The sequence below is a fragment of the Macrobrachium nipponense genome, chromosome 46 (genome assembly GCF_015104395.2).
Source record: "Macrobrachium nipponense isolate FS-2020 chromosome 46, ASM1510439v2, whole genome shotgun sequence".
Lineage (NCBI taxonomy): Eukaryota > Metazoa > Arthropoda > Malacostraca > Decapoda > Palaemonidae > Macrobrachium > Macrobrachium nipponense.
The window spans coordinates 28,182,138-28,199,768 of NC_061106.1; the positions used below are offsets into that span (position 1 = coordinate 28,182,138).

Consider the following 17,631-nt stretch of genomic DNA (forward strand, 5'->3'; position numbering starts at 1 on the left):
ACGAAAATAGTAAAACGCACGCGGTTAAATAACGCCGAAAATTTCACGTCGAACGTCCCAGACAGTCTTTAGAGAGACTGAAAAACAAATCCGATTCTCAAGATCGCTTTGGCAGTCAACCCACCATTCGTTCCCTTCGAGAATCGAGAATGTGGCTGCTTCTTCTTCCTGTTCCTGTCTGGTTTCAACGTAGCTATTACAAAAACCACCTTAAACCTAATGTCGACGTAGTACAGGAGGATTTGTCTGCTAAAAAAATATATTATATGCATTTGTTGGAATCAGTTCACACATGACAATTGATATTCATATACGCATATCATAGAATTTTTTTTCAATGGTGATAAGTAAATGCAATAGATGTTTAGGCCCCACAGTTGGACATTTCATCATTGGTTATTATCGCTGTTTTGATATTAGGCCTTATGACGTGTTTCATATTGGTTTGTGTGTATGTGTGTGTATAGATATATATATATATATATATATATATATTCTATCTATATATATATATATATATATATATATATATATATATATATATATATTGTGTCGGGATCACAAGCTAAAAACAAGCTGGCAAAATCCCTCCCCCCACATAAACCAATGCCCAACCCACCCCACACCCCAGTGACAGTGACGGTGATGCTCTTTGTGATACGAAAGTATCATTTTGATACTTTTTTAAAAAAGTTTACTTTTTTACGACGCCGGTTAGAATGATACGAAATGGGAATTTTTGCTAAAAAATATGATACTTTCTTACGTTTTTACTGTTTCCCTAAACAGGTTTTGGAATCCTAATTTTTATCTAATCAGAAAATATCATCCTCCACAGTTTATTTTCTAGCCTAGGTTAAATGTTTATGAAGGATTACAGGAACTTCAACTCTAAGTACTCTGACCTAGTGTTGATAATTGCTTGCAACCGAGTGTCGAGTCAACACAGCGACGATCTGTGATCTCTTGTAGTAAGATCCTCTTTAAGTCTTTAAGAGCATTAAGTTAGTATGGTATATAACCCTATCACTCATTTTTGTTTGAATCAAAACTTCATGTTATATACTGTATAGACGTAGAGGTAGGAATTAAGAAGGTTTCTGACAAGGAAACTACAGAACACAGGTCTTAGGTATATCTGAGCCCTACTTGCATTGTTCATGTTACGGTTGCCTATAACTTTATAGTAATGGATATTCATACAGAACTACAGGATGTTATTTTCTGTATAGACGTTGAGATAGGAATTAGGGAAGTTTTTGAAAAGGAAACTCTACAGATCACAGGTCCTATGCCTGAGCCATACTTGTATTGTTCACGTCGTGGTTGCCTATTTCTGTTTGATACTACTCAGTCACACAAAGTGACAACATCAGTAGTATAGCTGCACAAGACTACAAGTTATCAATATTTCAAGTTCAACGTCAGCCAGTGTGTTAGTTGCTAGATCCTCACTAAATTTCCCCAACTAAGGAACACAACCACAACTCAACAACACAGCAAACAACCAAGGAACACAACCACAACCTCACATAACAAAAACTCAACAACACAATAAAACACGAAAAAGACCACTGCACAACCAACCTCCAACACAAAAAACAACAACATAAACAAAAGCAACACACACACCCACTAACAACATCACGGAATTACAACAACCCCCAGCAACAACAACAACCCTCAACAACTCACAACCACACCAAGAAACCACAACAGCCCCCCAACAACAACAACAACCCTCAACCACAACAATCACATACAACCCTCAGGAACTCAAAAGCACAACAAATCCAACAATACAGGCACAACCACTCCAAAGCAAACAACACCAAACTAACAACAAATCAATAAAGCAAATCAATAACACAAAACTCAACTGACTTCCAGTGCCTTCAATATACTGCTCCCGACACTTCTGACTGTCACCATCTCTCACCAAAGACTGACTAAAATGACTCACTCAAAACACAGAACTCCGATCTCCAAGAGCACCAGCAGACAACCCAGAACCCACCAACAACCAATTCAGTCGTTAACCATCCAACCACCAATTACCCTCTCTCTCTCTCTCTCTCTCTCTCTCTCTCTCTCTCTCTCTCTCTCTCTCACACACACACACACACACGCACGCACACACAGACGTTGTCAAATGGAACTCCATAACTCCTTCATATTTCCTCCCCTGTTACATTTGACAACGTCTCCTTACACTCACAACACCCACACTAAATAACCTTCCGCAACACCAATGGATGCTCGGAGGCAGGTCCCCTGGATCTTGTTTGAGGGCCCTCACACACACTCTCAGTTACACCGCCATCAACTTCTCCCAGATCACTTCCAGTCAGACTACCATTACTATCTCCCTCACTACCATCCTCCCAAATCCCATTCACTATCTCATCTATTCCTTCCAACTCTTGTCCGAATATCTCTCGTAACTCTGCCACCAAATCACTTACCTCATTTACACTCCTGCCAAACTTCCGAAGAGACTCATTCATACTGCCAACTACATCCTTACCACCTGATTCCCTTTCTAGTGAAACTTCACTAAACCCTGACAATTCAAACCCACACATGCTTTATGTATTATTCCTCCCCTGAAAGTCATCCGTATTACATGCCTTATCCACCATTTTTACCCTAACACTAACCCCTCTATTATGTAGCTCACGTTTCTCCCTTTCATTCCCTTTTCTTACCTTCTTCTGCTTTCTTCCATACTCAACCAACACTCTCAATCATTCACTCATCGCATTCTCCCGAACATACTGTTGCATACTAGAGGACCCACCCAACTGAATCCCTTTAACACCTAGTTTCCCAAATTCCCAACCTGACTCATCCTCTTTTGCCTACACACACTTGCTACATGACCCTCCATTCCACATTCAACACATTTTGCCCGCTGTTCTTTACACATCCTAGCATAATGCCCGTTCTTCCCGCAGTTGCCATAAACCATGTTCATACAGGTACCCCGACATCCACTAACTATGTGCCTTGCCTGTCCACACCTATAACATTTAATATCCCTATCTTTCTTACACTCGCTCACTAAATGCCCCGTTTGCCTACACCCGAAGCACGCTCCTAACGCCCACCGACATTCATTCTTCCTGTGTCCTGGCTTACCACATCTATAACCCTGCTGCTCTCGCACACAACTAACTGACCCTACTCTTCCAACACTCGCACTCCTATCTCTTTTAGGGCTAACTACACTCATGTTACTTGCCCTAACACTCGTATCTACCACTCGCCCAGCCATTCGCCTCGGCCCTTCCAAAACTGCCTCCCTATAGCTTTTAAACTCTGGTACAGTGCGCCACGAACCTCCGCACTAACTCTTTACACTTCATTTAATCCCTTTGTCCCCAAACTTTTTCCTACTAATGTTCTTTCCAACCTGCACACAATACAATTGAAAATGACTCACCAACGAAGTTCTTTACCTTGCCTCTTCAAAATTATACGCTTTCCCTATATCTCAATGCTACTCTTTTATTTCCTCTTTGCCTGTTCTACAATCCTAGCTTTCACACTCTCATATGGCACATTCCCTACACTCATCATTACCCCATACATACTCAATAAAAATCCTGTCAAAAAGCTACTTAACTCTCTTGCCCAGACTCTCTTGTTATCCCCACACTTAGCCTTACAATACTTCTCATATTCCTTAAAAAAAGTTCCCTATGTCCCTACTACTATATTCCTCATATTATGCACATCAGAGTACCTCTCTCATATAGACAGCCTTTCGCACTTCCTGCTCTCTCTCACTCTCACTTTCGCTATTTCCATTCTGACCCCTCTTTCCCTCTTCCGAATACATACTCACGTCCATACTCCTGATTACACTCTTCTTACCCTTCTCTCTACCAACCTGTTTCTACTCAGCACTATCTAAATCACTCTCAGCCCTTTCCCCAATGTATTCAGTCCTAGTCTCATCCTGTCCATCACCCTTACAAACCTTCTTTCCCATAGTCTTCTTCTATTCCTCAGCCCCCTTATTATTCTTGTCCTCAGGTTTATCCTTATCCTGTGTCTTCCCCTTCTTTCCCTTACCTATCAAAACCAAATCACCTTCGTCACTCGTACTCTCATCCACTCGCTCTTTCGCTTCCTTTATCACTCCTGGCCCGTCACAAGACCCAGTAGGCCTACCTCCTACAGCTCCCTCCCCCATGAATCCCTTCATCATTCCCTGCATCATCTCTTGCACTGCATTCATCATTACCCCGAATTTTTCGTCCATTTTCTCAACCATTCTCTCTACTGCTCCTTTCACTTCTTCTTTCATTTCCACTTTCGCACTCCTTAGCATTCCTCTCATCTCCTCTAACTCGCTCTTCAGCTCCTCACACTCTACCCTTAACCTATCATTCTCTACTTCCAACCTTTCCTTAGGTTTCCTCACCAACCGTAACTCCTCCTTCAGCCTCTCTATCTCCTTCAACCCTTCCATCCTCGCTTTCTCCACCAATCACACAACTCATTACCCCAATCATCCTGCAGCTGACTGCACCAACAGTCCCTGTTCGGGCACCAAAAAATAATGTGGTGGGATCACAAGCTAAAAACACTAACAACATCAAGGAATCACAACAGCCTCCCAGCAACAACAACAACCCTCAAAAAACTCACAACCACACCAAGAAACCACAACAGTCCCCAACAACAACAACACCCTCAACACAACAACAATCACATACAACCCTCAGGAACTCAAAAGCACAACAAATCCAACAATACAGGCACAACCACTCCAAAACAAACAACACCAAACTAACAACAAATCAATAAAACAAATCAATAACACACAAAACTCAACTGACTTCCAGTGCCTTCAATATACTGCTCCCGACACTTCTGACTGTCACCAGCTCTCACCAAAGACTGACTAAAATGACTCACTAAAAACACAGAACTCTGATCTCCAAGAGCACCAGCAGACAACCCAGAACCCACCAACAGCCAATTCAGTCATTAACCATCCAACCACCAATTACCCCCCCTCTCTCTCTCTCGCAGCCGTTGTCAAATGGAACTCCATAACTCCTCCATAATATATATATATATATATATATATATATATATATATATATATATATATATATATATAAAGGTATAAGCCGTGAAGGAAAGATAAACAACGGAGTTTCTGCAAGATGTTTCGACTCAACTTCTGCTAAGTAAAGGACGTTGAGTCAAAAGATCTTGCAGAAACTCCGTTGTTTATCTTTCCTTTGTGGCTAATACCTTTATTTATGGATTTATCACGTTCCAAACTTTCGTGATTCAGTTATACATACACACACACTATATATATATATATATATATATATATAGATATATAATATATATATATATATATATATATATGTGTGTGTGTGTGTGTGTGTGTGTGTGTGTGTAATCAGTTTTATCTTGGCTTAATTAAATGTTTTCCTGTTTATCGTTTTTAAATGCCTTGTTTTGTCCGTTAGGCCTACAAAATTAAGTTAAACTAATTTATTATCTACAAATAATTCAATTTTGTTTGCATTGGTTTTTCAAGGTCATGATCTATGATAATTTGATAAAGTGCTAAATAATGAGTATCATATTCAAACCGCATCTATTCATGCAATACGATAAAATTGTGGGTATCCATCAAGAGTGAAAGACACCCATGCTCTTCTTAGAACAGATACTTACAATATATACTAACAGTAAATTATTTGCATGACTAAAATTTTACTTGCGAACAAGCCTGCATTGATTGCATATATTGTTCATTTTCGTTCTTGCTTCTTGCACGTAAGGCAATTTTGTTGTTGAAAGAACTGACAGTTTTACGATTTTAGGCGAAAAATCTGCTCTTCTCGCAAGTAAAATACTTTCCCAACGCCTATGACTTTACCAAAGTTCTTATAGCGAACATTCGAAGTTTACTGCAACCTTTTATTAATTTTGATAATCGTTCATCGTAGACCTGTGTTCACTAAATTTGTTTATTTTGGAATTAACAACAGTTTTTTTTATATACATGGAATTGCCGATAAGCTATACTATGGTAATGCGTGGCGAGATGAAAATGTAATACATTCTAAACATGGAGGTGAGTCTGCGTACTTATCAGCAAATATCCATCATACATTCACAATTTCACATTTGTTTGATGAAGTTTGGATTTGCAAACCAACGCGAGAAGAGAACTGTCGATGCGCTTTTGTTACCAGAGAGCTACGGTACTAGAGAATATGCTTCTTCCCGAATGGTTGTATGGGTTGTACGCTTTGTGCTTCCGTACGACATTTTAGCACCGCCTCTAGGGTTTCACCGTTCAGCAGTCCATGTTGTATTCCTTCAAGACCTTTATTTTTGCCAAAATGCTAATATTGTTAATATATCCAAGATTTATCGATTTAAAAAACAAAGAGAAACAAATGCTCGCCGAAGTGATAATCAAGCACTTATTAAAGCAAGTTTGGAATTACCTATGGAGCATAACAAACAGCAGTTATACATCAGCCTGAGATGAAATATAATGTAAATGCAAACTACGCATGAATCAAATAAACCTTTCTTTCTATAATATCCAAATGAAGTCCAAAGATTCGGTCTGTCTGTCGAATGGTGATGAAACAATTAGATTTTAAGTCACTGCCTGTCATGCATTTGCTTTTATGCAAGAGACTACATTCATTAATATATCTGATTCTTTGTGGGGGTTTGTATTATGTTCCCCAACATTCGTTGCGATTCATTTGTGCAGCCTTTCACGCCAATTTATTGATTAAAATTCTGTCCTGATTTAAATAATTCCCGCTGAACATCAGCTTTCATTCAAATACAGCACTGCCGAAGAAAAATTATCGAAAAACTGTAGCCTTGCCGTAGCCAGTGGCTGAATCAGTCTAGTCTTTAAGCTCTTGAATAGCAAGTTATTCACAGATCTCGGAATGTTATATGACATGAATAATGTTGAAGTATGTTCAACTCACCTGTCAGTGCCTGAGTTTTAACGTCTTTTCTTTAAAATGCATACATAGTAAGCTATGGCGTACCTAATATATATTAAATATATCACAAAAACCTTGCCTCTTTTATAAAGTGCTGCCATCTATCAGGTAAAATGTTAACAATCTCCGAGAGGTCGGGCCTCGTGGGCGCTCGTCGACATGCTGATTTCCTTCACACTGAGACCATTGCGGAGTAGAGGTAACGCCGAAGGTATATGGAAATATTGTTATTTTTGTTGCTGTTTGGTATCGTAGCTGAACTTATTTAACAACCCTTGTCAAAAGAAAGGATTCTTAGTCGTGTTTTGTTTAATTACAGATGTCTACAGCGACTAAAGAAGTCGTACCGTCGGTACAAGTGTTCGGCAGAAAGGTAAGGGGACTTGTGCTCGTGTTCTTGTTGTGTTCGGCGAACCGATGTTTACCCATATACTAGATTTACCCAATTAGCTAACTATTGAACTCTGATGCAGATTAGTATATACCTAGGTATCGCATATCTAATACGTTACATAGATGTGGTCCGTAATTAAAAGCCATTGACAATTTGGGAAAAAAGGACCACCTTGCTTAATGAGGCCTGGTACCCGCCAGTCGGCCACCAGAGATATCTTTCTAAGATATTTACCGCCGGGTACCAGCTAAACATGGGGTCAAAATTGGGTAGATCTAGGGCACATCCGCGGCGGCCTAGACTATGGCAGTTGCGGTTTTTCTATGATGATTTACCTCCTGAACAAGAATTTTAAGTAATAGGGTAAAAAACCGCAGGGTACAGAGTGGACCATGTACGATCAGCGTGAACAATCCCCAAAAAGTACATTATAACGTGTCCTGACATCAGAGATGGGCATCAGTCGCGACTTGTTGGTGAGAAACGGAGCTAAAGAAAACTGTGTCAAACGTAGTGCAAATCTCACCAAAACGCGTTCAACGTTTTTACTTGCAACTCGAAATTTTTAGAAGATTGACGCCATCTCGATGTTTACGGAGTCGCCTGTGTCAATAAACTAACCATTTCCTGTGATAAATCCGCACACCACTTGTACCCACAGATGCTGGGGCACTTTCATCACAACAATCGGAAAACTTTCCCTCACCGAGTAAACAACTGTTTTGTAGACGACGACGAAGCGTGCACTTCGATAATTTTTTAAATATAGTAAAACATCAATATTTTACATATTTATGATGATTAATTTGAAAATATTCGTTATTGAAAAAGTAACTCTATTCTGACTCAAATTTAAGTAATTATTTTTTGGAATTAGAACACTCTTCTAGGGTAAAACACCACGGCAGGCCAACCCTCATCACGGTGGATGGGTCTTATTCACTCTATATTTAATTGGTGAAACAAGAATACAATTGCAACTCTAAGCATACCTTTAAAAGATTGAAGTTTCGTCAACATAATGTGATAGGGTAGAACACCACGGCAGGCCAACCCTCATCACGGTGGACGGGTCTTATTCACTCGATATTTAATTGGTGAAACAAGAATACAATTGCAACTCTAAGCATACCATTTAAAAGACTGAAGTTTCGTCAACATAATGTGATATATGAAAGCCCCATACGAACTAAAATAAGCATGTGAGCTCTTCGTAAAATATGTTTTCAAGGCAGTTTTGAAATCCAATATGGTGGCTACGTTTTGCATGGAAGGTTCTCATCAGTGACGGCCACCATCTTTCCCCAGCCTTCCCAGCACTCATTTGAACAATGTTAGCGTATATATGTAACGTTTATTGATCTTACTCAAGATTGTAGTTGTAATCAGCACAATAAAACAACATTTTGTTGCCTATATTAGTGAAAGTATGAAACTTGTTATTCCCGGGGTTATGGTTTGAACTGAATTCATTCTTACCTTGTAATCGGTGGATTTTATCCTTACTGCCATCACAACTGAAACTCTACAGTGCTTATTTGATTGTAATTAGGGTAGAATATCACGACAGGCCAACCCTCATCACGGTGGACGGGTCTTATTCACTCGATATTTAATTGGTGAAACATGAATACAATTGCAACTCTAAGCATACCATTTAAAAGACTGAAGTTTCGTCAACATATTGTGATATATGAAAGCCCCATACGAACTAAAATAAGCATGTGAGCTCTTCGTAAAATATGTTTTCAAGGCAGTTTTGAAATCCAATATGGCGGCTACGTTTTGCATGGACGGTTCTCATCAGTGACGGCCACCATCTTTCCCCAGCCTTCCCAGTACTCATTTGAACAATGTTAGCGTATATATGTAATGTTTATTGATCTTACTCAAGATTGTAGTTGTAATCAGCACAATAAAACAACATTTTGTTGCCTATATTAGTGAAAGTATGAAACTTGTTATTCCCGGGGTTATGGTTGGAACTGAATTCATTCTTACCTTGTAATCAGTGGTTTTATCCTTACTGCCATCACAACTGAAACTCCACAGTGCTTATTTGATTGTAATTATACACATTTTGGTCTTAATTCACTCCACAGTGCACTCGAACCACATTGCTGTTCGTGTTTCCTAAGCACTCACTCCGTAAACAAAGTTACGAGCAGCAGACGACAACACTGATTATGAGATGCAAAGCTTTATTCCCTTAATTGTTTACTTTACTCAATATTTAGTTTAACTCTACTTCAAAATGTTTATTTAATTCATGTCCATTATCCCTTTTTTGCAACCAAATTAACCCCCCAAAATTACAAATGTTTCGGATGTATACTTACGAGCAGACGACGTGAGGAAAAATGGCTCATCGTTGCCAATCTAGTGGAGCGTCACACATACGCCGATGCATTTACAAACTGTTTCGATGAATTCTAGTTGTCATAGTAATGCAGTAATGATAAAATTGCTCTAATATGTATATATACTACAAATAGATACGCTAATTTCACTTATTTCCCCGCTTTTGTGTAAGTCTTATACCTAGTTTGGAGGGTAAACACATACCAATTGACAACACTGATAAACAATTGAAGAGCGCAAAACGCCGCAAAGAATGCTGTTCCCTTGAATAAGTGCTGGTAAGAGGTTGGTTTACGATTGTGATGAAAGTGCCCCAGCGTGTATGGGTACAAGTGGTGTGCAGATTTAGCACAGGAAATGGGAAGTTTGTTGACACAAGCGACTCCGTAAACATCAAGATGGCGTCAATCTTCGAAACATTTTTAGTTGTAAGTAAAAATTTCTAAAGCGTTTTGGTGAGATTTCCACTGCCGTAGCCACCCTTTTCACTACCCTCTGTTTAAATCTTAAAATTTGGCCTTAATTTCTAACTTTGGAGAAAATACTTCGAAAGGAGAGTAGAGGTCTTTAGCTCCGTTTCTCACCAACAAGAAGTCGCGACTGATGTCCATCTCCGGTGTCAGGACGCGTTATAATGTACTTTTTCGGAGGGTGGCAAGCGTTGATTGTAGGTGGCCTGTTTGGCCTGCCGTGGTGTTTTACCCTAAGTCCTGTATTATGACGTCACGACATCTTGACTTTCGTACCTATTGTAAATAATTGCTTACTCAACTTTCTTGCAGAACAGTTTACCAGTTATTCATGCAGATTATCAGCTTTTCATGTAATTGGTATAATCGTAATGCGCATATATATCTATTATTTACTTTTTGGATATATGAAGATGTTTGAATATGTTTGGGATCGCCGTAGTGTGACGCAATCGTTTTCGGTCCCTGCCCCTCTGTTTTCGCACCATAAGAAATTATGGGGCCGAATTTGCAATGACCAGTAAGTCGTTAAAAGAGGAAAGTTAGCATTGAGGGGCATATGTTTTGATTGAGAAAAATACAAATTTATTCAATAGCTAGCTTGTAAAAAATACGTGATTACAAAAAACTTGATTGACAACTAAGCAGCATACCTACTATGGGTTTCAGAGACAGTGCAAGTACGTTTTTGGGCAATACCTATTTCTGTAACGAACACTAGTATCAGAACGAGATTTTGCTATAGTGCATTACACCTAGTGCCGTAATTTATAAGGGTATCGTGAATTACTAATCGTAAAGAATAACGACACTTGTCCTTGTACCAAGAGATAAAAACTCCATTATGCAGAAATGGATACGAGCACGCGTATAAAGCTCCACCTACCCTCCCCCCCCTCCACTGCCACCCCTTTTCTTCTTCGTTCCTTCGCCTTCCTTTCTCTCTCTCTCTCTCTCTCTCTCTCTCTCTCTGTTGCCATTCGGTATGTGTTTGACCCTCCAAACTGGGTACAAGACTACACATGAAACGTTGAAATTGGTGAAATTAGGCTATGTATTGGAAGTATATATACATAAATATTAAAGCAATTTTATCATTATTGCATTACTATGACAACTAGAATTCATGGAAACAGTTTATAATAATGAAACGGCGTATGTGTGAAGCCTCCACTAATGTGGCAACGATGATTTTGCCATTCTTAGCATGCAAACATTAAAGGTTACATTTATTTCTGGCATACGGTTATTAAAGAAATTCAAAATACTAATATAGACTGAAATCAATTAAAACTGCTAGCAAAAACAAAAAAGCGAAAAAATATATATATAATTCACGTATCCGTAGTCGTTCCTCTATGGTTTTCGGCAGCCAGATGTACGAAAACGTTAGAAATATTTGATTGTATCTACTTTAGAGATATCTGTAATTTTTCGGGGTAATTTGGCTGCAAAAAAGAGATAATGTACATGAATTAAATTAAAAATTTTAAATTAAGTAAATTTGAACTAAACGATTAAAGTAAACAATTTAGGGAATAAAACTTTGCAGTTTCGTCGTCTGCTGTTCGTAACTGTGTTTGTGGCGCGCGCGCTTAGGAACCAGGAACAGCAACTGGTTTACAGTGCAATGTCGAGTGAACTGAGACCAAAATGTGTATACGTAATAACAATCAAATAAGCACTGTGGAGTTTCAGTTGTGATGGCAGTAAGGATAAAAACCACCAATTACAAGGTAAGGATGAATTCAGTTCAAACCATGACCCCGGAAATAAAAAGTTTCATACTTTCAGTAATATAGGCAACAAAATGTTGTTTTATTGTGCTGATTACAACTGCAATCTTGAGTAAGATCAATAAACGTTACATACATACGCTAACATTGTTCAAATGATTGCTGGGAAGGCTGGGAAAGATGATTTTCGTCACTGATAAAAAACTGTACATCCCACGGTAGCCGCCATATTGGATTTCAAAACTGCCTTGAAAACATGTTTTACGAAGAGCGTCACATGCTTATTTTAGTTCGTATGGGGCTTTCATGTATCACATTATGTTGACGAAACTTCAATCTTTTAAATGGTACGCTTGGAGTTGTAATTGTATTCGTGTTTCACCATTTAAATATCAAGTGAATAAGACCTGAAAACCGTGATAAGGGTTGGTAGTTGCTGGTTTTCCCCCTACGTTCTTTGCAGTCCGTGCGGACTGCTGCTGTAGAAATACTGTGTTTTGGGTCAAATTCTACACTACCCAACTACTAGGCCCATGAGCATGAGTCGTAGAGTAGTGGACCATCCTGGCAACACACAGACCTCTACTCTCCTCTGGAATTTTTTGGGGTATTTCTACAGAAGCATTCCGCACAGACTGCAAGGAAGGTAACCGCAGATACGACATCCACTAGGGATTGGGGTGTCCAATGTATTTTGCCGTGTTTAGTACTGGCCCCTGTGGGGTTAATTACAGTTGTCCGAATAAATATTACTTAAAATTCTTGTTCAGTAGGTAAAACTGCAACTGCCAATAGTCTAGGCCGCCACGGATAAGTACCCTACATCTACCTTCTTTTTTTTTTTTTTTTTTTTTTTCTCCTAAATTACGAGACAAAGGCACACAATTTCCAATTGAACAGAGGTTAATGAAAGTATCTCATTTTGTTGATCAAATTTAATTTTTTGAAGGGTATCCTTGAAGATTTAATTGTATTGTTTCATCAGTTAAATTTAACAATAATGAAAATATCTTATAATGGGTCTTGGTATGCAATTTTAGCAGGTACCATCTCAACTTACCTATCTGAGTTTACTTGGAAAGCTTTGCCATGGTGTCATAGGTTTCAGGAGATAGGGTGTATTGCAAACCCGTATTATATTGGACTGTTGCCGTTGGTCAGGTTATTCCTCTCCAGGTGAGGTGAAGTGCTGCAGTATGTAATGATATGTTCAGGTACAACTTTCATTTCACTAATTTTTATGTTTCCCACCCAAAAACCCTGGTTTCCTGATGTGGTCTCAAATAGTTATTACCTAATTGTAATGGTGGGTGGTAATTGGGGAAAAATAGGGGTTTGCCAGTAAGAGAATAAGATTAGTGTGCTAGAAGAGGGAAAAAATTGGAAGTAGCTAGGGGAAACACCGCAGTGGATCCATCGTCATTGCGTGGATCAGTCGTATTCACTATTTTTAATTGGTGAAACAAGAATGCAATTACATCTTTAACCATACCATTCAAAAGATTGAAGTTTCGTCGACATAATGTAATTTATGAAAGCGCCATACAAACTAAAATAAGCTTGTGAGCTCTTCGTAAAATATGTTTTCAAGGCAGTTTTGAAATCCAGTATGGCGGCAATCGTGTTGCTGGCCGTTCTAACCACAGACAATCCACCATCTTTCCCAGCACTCATTTGAACAATGTGAGAGCATTTGTGAGTAAAATGTGTTTTCAAGGCAATTTTTGAAATCCAGTGTGGCGGCACCCGCTTGAGGTGCTGTTTGTAAGCGCAGCAGAGCCACCATCTTTCTCAGCCTTCCCAGCACTCATTTGAACAATGTTAGCGTATATATGTAACGTTTATTGATCTTACTCAAGATTGCAGTTGTAATCAGCACAATAAAACAACATTTTGTTGCCTATATTAGTGGTGGAAACTGGATCTGCTAGTACAGTTGGTTGTTCCCCCATGTGTATTTTTACCCCATTGTCTAAGACTTTTGGTTATACACTGTTATTTCAGTGTCAGACTGAACAATGCCAACAAGAGTGAATGTCAAATGGTGACCGTTAATAAAGTCATGTACAAATTCATATGCAGAATGTCAATGCACAAAGTTGCTAATATGTATTGGGTTAGTTGGTATAGTTGAGTGTGTGACCCTCAGGTGATATCAGGTTTTTCAATAGCTTTGATGTGGACATGCAACAGAGGCTTCATGCAGAAAAGTTCACTAATGATACTGACCGTTATTATGAGAGCAGCATACACATTATTATGTGTACACTTGTTCCTAGGTCATTCAAGAATCAGGTTCTGCACATGAGAGCTCATCCAAGCTTGTGGTATGGTTTTGACCAATCCCATGACAGTAGTAATGTTGACCAGAATTTTGAGTAGTTTAAAGTCTAATTCAATTTGTTACTTAGCATTCAGTATCACTAGGATGGATTGTTTGTGTCCAAAGTCCAAGAGCATTGCAGGGCAAGCTAAGGTGTGGCCTTCCCCTTTTTGTGGGGATGATGTAACTGCTATTTATACATAATGATGGCATTTGTTCCACTTTAGTATACATATAGATTAGACATAAGTTCTCATGCCCCATCATCTCCAATTACAGTATTAGCTGCAAGTGTTTCAAGTACCATTTTTCTGGTTTTAAATGGGAACATACTATATAAGATCAAATGTGTCGTGTGTATATATGAGATCTGATAGTGTGGAATATACTGATTTTTATTTACTATGCTCCTCAGAAAACTGCCACAGCTGTAGCTCATTGTAAGCGAGGAAATGGGTTACTCAAGGTAAATGGCCGTCCTCTTGAGCACATTGAACCCAGAACTCTTCAGTACAAGCTCATGGAGCCTGTCCTCCTCCTTGGTAAGGTAAGTATCTTTTGATTGCTATTCAGTGCTGTCAGATACAATGTCCTGCAAGTTCATGTTTTATGATGGGTGTAATTCTTTTAGCCTTTTTTTTTTATGATTAAGAGATTTTAATGGTGGAAATTGTTATGTTTGCTCAATATTGTTTTATTATGTCAGTTTTTATTTGCATATGCAGTATGGGATAGAAAAGCATAAATGGAAAAGTCTATGTTAGCGGTAAGGTGAATACATTTTATATACCTGTGGAGCTGTCATGTATGTTAAGCATGTGTTGTAATTGCATTTAGTGTGGTTGGAACTTATACACCATTATATATCAGGTTAATTTTTAATTTTTTTTCTCCAGGAAAGATTTTCCAATGTGTCCATAAGAGTCCGTGTTAAGGGAGGTGGACATACTTCCCAGATTTATGCCATTCGTCAAGCTATTTCAAAATCTCTTGTAGCTTACTACCAGAAGTGTAAGTAGTTTTATTCCTAGTTGCTATGCTCAGTGATGTATATTGTTATATTGGTTATAAAGTTCAGTAGTATTTGTTACTAGCATTACATATCAAGTGGAATTCTTGTAATGTTTTCAGTTAGATATTTATGTGGTGTAACTTATTTACCGTCAACAGATGTAGATGAAGCTTCCAAGAAGGAGATCAAGAAAATCCTCATTGATTATGATAGATCCTTGCTAGTTGCTGATCCAAGAAGATGTGAACCCAAGAAGTTTGGTGGTCCGGGTGCCCGCGCTCGTTACCAAAAATCATACCGTTAAAGCCTTTGTATGGATTGCTTTTTCAATTATATCTGAAAAGGCTTTTTTTTCATTTGATTTTACCCCTAGTGTTTTAACTTTAGGGCTTATGAACAGAGCCCGTTAATGAGGAGTTACTTAATAAAAAATATTGTATGTGGTTACCATGCTGCTAAGTGGACAAGGAAAGTGAATAGAAAATAAACTCGGCTCAGCCGGGTGTGCTACATTATTACTTTAGGCTTGATTACAAATTTAGCTGCAACCATTAGTTGGAAAAAGAGAATGGTTTAGGTTTACACCAGCATCAGCTGGAAATCTGGCAATAATAATTAAAAAAAAAAAAAAAAAACTTGGTTGATCCAGGGAAGTTTGTCCTATGTCACATGCAGCAGTTGGTACACGAAGATGGTTACTTTGTTATTTCAGTACATGTTAATGTATGTATCAGAACCCATTAATAATTGCTTGGATGGTCATTCCATAATTGAATTAAAGCTAGAACTAAGCACTTTAGAAAACTGGCCGATATTGAACATGGGAAAAACTAGCAATACTGCATTTGTAATGAGATTTAATGGTCTAAATTTATTACTTAAACCACCATTGAAGATAATTTGTTACTTGGAGACAATATATTAAATTGTAATCATGTTGTTAAACTTTGTAGCTTTTCAGTCCTGGATTGGTAAACAGGCATTTGATCTATATTTGTTACCAGTTTTAAATTGTTCAGTACAGAAAACTGGAGGGTGTGTTGTTTGATTATTCCAGATCCATGAGTAGTAGGCAGAAGACATCCATCCTTGGGACAATTTAGACTTTTATGCCTTTCTTCCTTTTTGACTTGCGCATCAACTCATCAACAGTGAGATGATTTCCCAGAAACTTAGGATAATCCTTGTCACCATATGCAGAATGATATCCTGATCTACCTTTGCTGACAAAAGCACCAAGGGAGATTCATACTTGGCATGACCTGTGTCAACTGCACGTCGAGAAATTTCACCAGTCAGTAGGGTCCGGATCTCTTCACGGCCAGAGACTATCAGCACTTGCTAGCAAAAGGCTAGTCTTGCAGCCAGTAACTGGGCTATCTCAGGAAGTCTTACAGCTGTGAACCAGGTAAAGTCAGCAGTCTTGAGGTGGTTGGTGTTGGCAACAGGGTCTCTCTCCAATCAGAACTATTATTCAACAAGTAGTGGACTTCATTTTCCTTCGTAGGGACAAACTACATGGCTGCCCTAAGCTTAGTTCTACATCTCAAAGTTGTGAGTTTATCTTGGGAAATTTTTATGCTTAAAATTATCGAACAGGCATGTTCCCTGTGACCTTCAACCACCTAATTGGGACTTAACTTTGTTACTGAACAACCTGACATGCAGTCCTTATGAACCCTAGGAGCTGCTTCAGATCGGAATTTATCTTTTAACACTGTTTTCCTTTGGCATTGGCTTCTTCCAAAAGTCAAGTGAACTGCAGGACTCCTTTTTCTCTGAATTCATGGCCAACTCAACATCCTTAATTTCTTGACAACATATTCAAGACATTCTCCATCTCGCTAATGGATTTGTTGGTGCATGCAAGAGCACATGTCGGGGGACTAGGACCTACCATCACGTTTAAGAAGAACTGGTACTCTATTATCAAACCACTTTTACATAGTTATCTGCGAGACATTTACAGGTCCTTTGGGACAGGTAGTGTCTGTTTAAAAAGTTGTGTTGCTCATCCAGTGCCCCTATAGTGCATTTACTTTTTTAAGATCGCTGTGGTGTGGCTTGTGCAGGTATACGTTGCTGGCAAATTTTCATGTGGTAATCATATTAGCTTCATGGAGTCTATTGAAATCGTATTAATTTCTTGAAATGTGGTTCTTTGTTTACATCAGATATTTTGAATATATCCTAAGTATATTCTCCGTTAAAACCTCGGTTTCATTAATAAAAATGAAGATATGGCATATTTTTTCCCCGGCGATGTCAGATCTGAGTTAAGTTAGGACCTATGATTTTTAAGAGGATTTAGAAGGC

At 38.6% G+C, this 17,631-nt stretch overlaps 2 protein-coding genes across 3 annotated transcripts in view; one reads left to right on the plus strand and one right to left on the minus strand.

The window, feature by feature from the left end:
- LOC135214835 (uncharacterized) overlaps positions 1–165 on the minus strand; it is a 234,841-nt gene extending 234,676 nt beyond the window's left edge. The window contains exon 1 of the mRNA XM_064249233.1: positions 1–165. The gene's annotated coding sequence lies outside the window, so the exon portion shown is untranslated.
- Positions 166–7,127: 6,962 nt separating this feature from the next.
- LOC135214836 (small ribosomal subunit protein uS9) lies at positions 7,128–15,663 on the plus strand. 2 transcript variants are annotated; one of them, XM_064249236.1, is made up of 5 exons: positions 7,128–7,218; positions 7,339–7,392; positions 14,719–14,850; positions 15,200–15,314; positions 15,474–15,663. In XM_064249236.1, the coding sequence occupies exons 2-5, from the start codon at positions 7,339–7,341 to the stop codon at positions 15,617–15,619; spliced, it is 447 nt and encodes a 148-aa protein (XP_064105306.1). In that variant the 5' UTR covers positions 7,128–7,218; the 3' UTR covers positions 15,620–15,663. The 2 variants fall into 2 exon arrangements, with proteins under 2 accessions (XP_064105306.1, XP_064105305.1); XM_064249235.1 differs by having other exon boundaries at positions 7,130–7,230.
- Positions 15,664–17,631: the final 1,968 nt, after the last annotated feature.

Coding starts and splice junctions, on each gene's coding strand:
- LOC135214836 (XM_064249236.1), top strand. CDS start 7,339: ATGTCTACAGCGACTAAAGAAGTCGTACCGTCGGTACAAGTGTTCGGC. Junction 7,393..14,718: donor TACAAGTGTTCGGCAGAAAG/GTAAGGGGACTT, acceptor TATGCTCCTCAG/AAAACTGCCACAGCTGTAGC. Junction 14,851..15,199: donor CTGTCCTCCTCCTTGGTAAG/GTAAGTATCTTT, acceptor TTTTTTCTCCAG/GAAAGATTTTCCAATGTGTC.